Consider the following 6,150-nt stretch of genomic DNA (forward strand, 5'->3'; position numbering starts at 1 on the left):
GCTAGAGAAAGAGCACCCTCTCCCTCTTGCTCTCCTGCTGTGAGGAATGCAATAGGAAATTCCTGCTCCAGGATTAACAATTGCAAGGAAAATGCTAGTTAAAAAAGCATGTGTGTAAAGCACTGGTGAAAAGTAAAGATATCCTTCCAGCTACTGCTCTAGCACATAAACACAGACTAGATTTCCCTGCTTAGAAACAAAACAAAAGCCAAATATGGGGATGTAAAACTCACAGTTTGCATTAGGAAAGACTCTAAGACATCAGGCCAATTCTTGATAGTGATCTAAGAAATTGCATTAGGATTGATTCCACCCATCTATTTTTAGATTTTCTAACGGGGATGTAAAACGGAGACAGAGAGCTGTAACTCAAGGTAGGTGGAGTGAAGCTGAGCAGTCCTGTGCTGTCATGTTGGACGCCTCGAGCCCATTGTGTGACGAAAGCATGGCCTGATCCCAGGCAGCTGCGGCAGCACCTCTCCCAGCGCTGGTGCAGGGCTGTGTGGTGACGGTGCGGTCACAGCCAGGCTTTGCAGTGGGCCACCAGCTGAACCTCACCTGCAAACTGGCACTGAGCAGGAAGCACAAGATGGGTGTACCTGTGCTGGGCCTGCCATAAATCCTGAGGTGGTATTTATGGGAGTTTTGATGATCTGTTAAGCAGCTGATGGTACTCACAGCTCAAAGGGCACAGCTGGGATGTAGGGAAGGCATCTAGCTGAGATGTCTCCCTGGTGCTGTGCAAATGACACTACTTGGCCAGTGGTGTTCTCAGCCATTTTATTTTACACCAGCAGTAGTGGAGAGCCCAACCTTTGCACCATGAAGCTCCTAATCCGAAATTTTGCCTATATGCCCATCAAAAGCTGCAAAGAAGCAGCTTTCAAGTTATTCCCACAAATTCTGCACCTGACTTCAGCCACTAGTGCTGTCAGTACTGCTGATGGCCTCATCCAGGCAACAGGACACGGCAGTCATCAGCCATCCCAGCTGAAGGACCTCAGCGTCTGTTTCCATGGCTTCTGGTGGACTTGGCAGTGATGGGTTTATGGTTGGACTTAGAGGTCTTAAAGGTCTTTTCCAACCTCAGTGATGCTATGAAAAAGCAAACGACACTGCCACATTTGTTTGGTAAATAGATAATGCTTTGACGATAAGAACGCGGGTTCGGGCCACGGATGTGGCAAAGAAACCCTTATGAAGAAAGTATCTTACAGTCAGCATCCGGTAAGTCAGCGTTTTGCTTGACGCCCAGGGAACCCCGCGGCTTCGTGCAGCAGGCGCCTTCCCGGGGATGCAGACAGACCCTCTGCGGGAGCAGCCGCCGCCCTCCGGGCCGCGGGTTCCGCTTTGCCCCGCCCCGGAGAAGGGGAGCGCTCCCGGGTGGGGCGGAGGGCCGGGCCGGGCCGGGCCGCCCCGCCCCGCCTCTTAGTCGGCGGCGGCTGCTGCTGCGGGGCCGCAGCCGCCCTGGGCCGCCGCCATGCCGGGCTCGCTGAAGGAGGAGACGGCGCTGCTGCTGGAGGACTACTTCCAGCATCGCGGTGGCGGCGCCGGGCTGCCCCCCAGCCCCACGGCGGCCGCGCTGCGGCGGGCGGCGGCCGAGCTGGAGCGGCGAGAGCGGCCCTTCTTCCGCTCCTGCGCGCCGCTGGCGCGGGCCGAGCCGCGGGAGGCGGCGGCGCTGCTGGGGCGGGTGGCGGCGCAACTGGAGGCCGACGGCGGCCTCAACTGGGGCCGGCTGCTGGCGCTGGTGGTCTTCGCCGGCACGCTGGCCGCCGCGCTGGCCGAGCGGGGCTGCGGCGACGGGCCGCGCCGCCTGGTCGAAGCGCTGGCCGCCTACCTGGCCGAGGAGCGGGGCGAGTGGCTGGAGGCGCACGGCGGATGGGTGAGCGGGGACGGGGCGGAGGCGCGACCCCGGGGAGCCGGCAGGCCTGGCTCCCTGTCCGCCGTTAGCCGAGCAGGGTTGCCCCCGGCGCCGTGCCGCAGCTCGGCCGCGGCGGGCATTGCCGGGGAAAGGCGCCGGGGCAGCCGCCGGTGATGGGAGTGTGCGGCACCGGCGGGGAGGCGAGGGCCGCGGCCCGGGCGCGGGGGCTGGCCCACCCACAGCGGCATGCGGCGGGGGCACGACCCGGTATCCGCGGTACCCGTGGGTGTCCCGCGTTGCGGCTTAGGCCGGGTCTCTAAAAGTGCCGGTGGCCAGCTTCGTCAAGCTGCAGCCTCCTGAAAATACAGCAGTGATGCTGCTGGCTCGCGGCGGCCAAGGTTTGCCTCCTTCTTGGGTCCGTGGTCTTCGGCTTTTGGAGAGCAGGCTGACACAGGTCTTCTCCCAAGCATAAACACAAAACACCCATGTGCCTGTTCTTAAATATGTGTGTATAAAGCCACCCATCCACTAGACCTGCTCCTCTGGTTCCTGCTTGTCCCGAAACTGGTCAGGTTGGAGCCTCAGGAAGGTGTGGACCACAGCATTAATGTACGTTGCAATGTAAAGCAATGGTTGCTTTCTGCCACTTGAGATGCATGCTAAAAGTATGGCTTTTGAGGCATCCGTGTAGCTCTGCCTGCATTTCTGAACAAAATGTCAGCCATCCTGCAAAACTACCCGTTTCCTATTTTTGGTCCTAGTGGAATATTCGATGCCAGTACAAATAAGCACTAAAAATAGAAAAGGGGGGAAGCAGCCACTGGTTTAGTTCACTTTTCCAGAGACCAAAGTGAACTTGGCTTTCCAGTGGTCACTGGCCCATCTGACTGCTCGGAACAGTATGGTGGTTGGCTACAGTGTGCACTGTCACTTGGCAAAATCATGCTGCCTGTTCGCACAAATTAAAGTGTGAAGAACAAAGTTCCGGAAGAAATTAAGAGTATAACTTGTTTACATAGACATCTGCAGAGCAGAGTTCAAACATGACCATCTGGAGTTGTATTTCTGCCACTTCTGATTATCACAAATAACGATCTGGGAGAGCAGCTGCCAGCTTTGCTGTTATAGGTCAGCTCTGAGCAGTCTCCACTTGGCTCTTCCAAGAGAATATGTAATTGGTCCTGCGTTCACTGAGATGGGACTGGCGTTGGGCTCCCGTCTTTCAAGTGGAAATCTCCATATCCTGTGTTTCAGATGCTTTCTGAAACTTGGATGAGAGGGAACAATGCTGGCACCTCCCATCAGAAACTTGCCTAAAAGGGCAAAAATAATCTAACGATACGCTGAGCATCTCCATAAGAAGTTTGCAATTCTCTTGTGAGCAAGGTGTACAAACGCTTGTAGCTACTGCTTTCAGTCACCTGTGCAAAGGCTCTCACAAAGCATTTTTGTGTTCCCAAGGTAGCAGGCTTAGAGTTTCACAATTAAAGTAGAGACTTCTGCAGCTGACAAACGCCATGCTGGGAAAGTGAACCAAACTGTGCTCAAAGACTTGTTAAAAGAAATCCAGTTAATTGTAAGCCAAGCAACTCAGTGTCCTTTCTCTTGCTTTTCTAGGATGGCTTCTGTCGCTTCTTTGGCAGACACGACTCCCAGCTGGCTGACCAGAGCAGTACCATAAGCAATGCGATCATGGCTGCAGCGGGGTTTGGAATAGCAGGATTGGCTTTTCTCTTGGTGGTGCGGTAGGCTGATGAATGGATCTTGCCATGGGAAAGTACTCTCAAAACTGACAATTTACCAGATTTCACTCTATTTTCTATAGAACAGACTCTTGAAGAAGTTTATATTTTTAAACTGGCTTGGAAAACTGTCTCACCCAATCCTTGGCTATAAGCTGCTTCACTTGCTACCTAGTAACAGCACAAACAAATGTGTACTAAACCATTTGTGCATGTTCAAAACCTGTCGTTTCCAAACATCCTCTGGACTTTTTTTGAAGGTCTAACCTAAACTTTAACATGGTTCATGTACTGTAACTTCTGAGTGCTCGATGTTTTGCTAGGAAAATGTTATGGACTTGCTACTAAACCCTCTGTTCAGGATGTCTTATTTACATGGATGCAAGTCTTTGAACCTGCCTTCCATTAATACTGTAAAGTGGGCAAACGTCGACTGTGATTTAACATGGTTTATGGCTTCAAATGTGGTGCACAGCACTTGTTACCGAAAGGTCACTCATTGATTGATTTAAAGCAATTAGTGCCCGCAATGTGAGAGGCTTATTATAATATAAGGTTGACTTCATTACACTACAAGAAGATAAGTATTGATACAGGACAGTAATGGCTGCAGTACTGGTTCTTAAGGAAAGGAATTTAAATATTAAACCTTAATTGGTATATTGAAATCCAGTGGAGCTGGAATTTTTCTCGTTTTGTCAAGGAAATCCAGAATTTCCATATATCTTAATATATTTTTGAAGTATTTATCACTGTATAATACTTGTAGCCATGACATCTTTATTTTTGTTTAAAACTTAATGCTGGTTCTTGTCACTCTAAAGCGTATCAAGTGTTGTATTGTTTGAGTAATAGTTCACTCTATTTTCGACATGCTGTGTATTTCTTTCAATGGTTGTACAAATTGCCTTATGTTTCTGGTAGCTTTTAATAACGTTCCTGGGTTACTCATAGTGTGTACAATTTTACTATGGTGACTTCAGTGGTGAATAAATGTTAAGTATTTTTATTAAAAAACCCACAACTTTCTGCTTATTTGATCGGATGGGTGATGGTACTCAGACAGTGAGTGTTTTGGTGCTTACCTGGATGCATCAGTTTGTACCTACCTTCCTGATGTTTTGATCTGAAATGAGCTGTGCAGCACCAGAGCAGTGTAATACCAGTCTTTGTTGCAGAGGAGTCCTGCAGTCAGAACTAAGAGTAAGACAGCCTAAGGGGAAAATCCAGCCCAAAAGGCCCGTCTTCACTACTGTGACTGGAAATAACCTGGTGGTTTTTGTAGGCCAAAACTTTCCAAACTTTATTAACATAGCTGGGTACAGACAGGCTCCTCTGAGACCTGCTCCTGCTTGTAGATAGCGACAGAGCTCTTGTTACTTCTGTGCCAAGGCTTGCTGCTGCCTCTTTCACAGATGCATGCTTTCTTACCAAAACTGGAGTTTTTGATAGGAGTTACGATAAAGACTGAGCAATAGGTGACAGAGTTTAACCCTTCTCAGATTAGTAATACTGAGCGGCTGTAATTTTTGAGGGTGTTGGGCTTAACACTTGTAAAAAGCACTCTCATGCTCCTGTTGAAGTCAGATGTTTCTGTGGCACTGGTGGCTCTGATGCCTGTTAAACAGTGCAAGTCTGTTGTTCAGCCTCCCTCCCTGGCTGCCCATCAGCCAACCCCTCAGCCCTTTGAGAGGGCATGCCCCTTCATGGGAAGAGCACCCAGTGGGTGGCAGACTTCCTCTTGGGAAAGATCAGCCTGGCAGCTGGTTGGCATCACCATGGCTAGCAGCAGCCACCCTGCTTCTCCTTCTGCTGGCCACTGAGCCCGTGGGGAGGAATGTGGCAGGGGCTGTGGCCCTGCGCTGGACAGAGCGGCATTGTGCCAACTGGCCGCAGATGCAGGGAGCAAGACAAAAAGGGACATTCAGGGATGGTAAGTCCCATGGAGGTGGGAAGGAGCTGGCAGTCCTCCCCCTCACACTGCCCGCTCTGGACAAACGTCTGCTTGTTCTCTGACTTCCAGTTCTCTAAACTCCATCTTGGCTCATCTCAGCGAAAGGATTAATACCCTGCGGCGTGGGACCATCGTGCTCGGTTCCTCTCTTGAGTTCCCACAGCAATGGCGCCTGCTTCTGTGGCAGATGGATGCTCTCAGGCATCTGACTTTGGCTACGATGGGAGTGAGCTGGCTGGTGCTGGGAAGTGAAGGTAGTTTCCAAAATATGGGGTGCTTAGGGAGATGTGTGCTGAAAAGCACGGCAAACAACAGGGCAAGAAACGGTCTGAACAGAGGTCAAATGTTGCATGGAAATGTCCTGCTGTGGATCTCAATGCGTCCCCGATGTCAAGCAGGACAAAGATAAAATATCAGTATCTTGATTTGCAGTGTAACCTGATCTGGCAGGCCCCACAAAAGCAAGAGCAGAGAGCATATTATGCTACTTTTTACAGTGTGCTCTGGAAAAGAAGAGAAAACAGTCTGGAAACATCCTTGAGTGAAGTCACATCAGCCTTTGCTGTAAACCTGACCCTTTAGAAGGTGCAGCT

General features: G+C 50.9%; 1 protein-coding gene across 1 annotated transcript; it reads left to right on the top strand.

The window, feature by feature from the left end:
* The first annotated feature begins 1,388 nt into the window (after positions 1–1,388).
* On the top strand, positions 1,389–4,620 carry BCL2L10 (BCL2 like 10). Its single transcript, XM_075100346.1, has 2 exons — positions 1,389–1,882; positions 3,479–4,620. The coding sequence occupies exons 1-2, from the start codon at positions 1,481–1,483 to the stop codon at positions 3,608–3,610; spliced, it is 534 nt and encodes a 177-aa protein (XP_074956447.1). The 5' UTR covers positions 1,389–1,480; the 3' UTR covers positions 3,611–4,620.
* Positions 4,621–6,150: the final 1,530 nt, after the last annotated feature.

The sequence above is a fragment of the Phalacrocorax aristotelis genome, chromosome 7 (genome assembly GCF_949628215.1).
Source record: "Phalacrocorax aristotelis chromosome 7, bGulAri2.1, whole genome shotgun sequence".
In the NCBI taxonomy this organism is placed as follows: domain Eukaryota; kingdom Metazoa; phylum Chordata; class Aves; order Suliformes; family Phalacrocoracidae; genus Phalacrocorax; species Phalacrocorax aristotelis.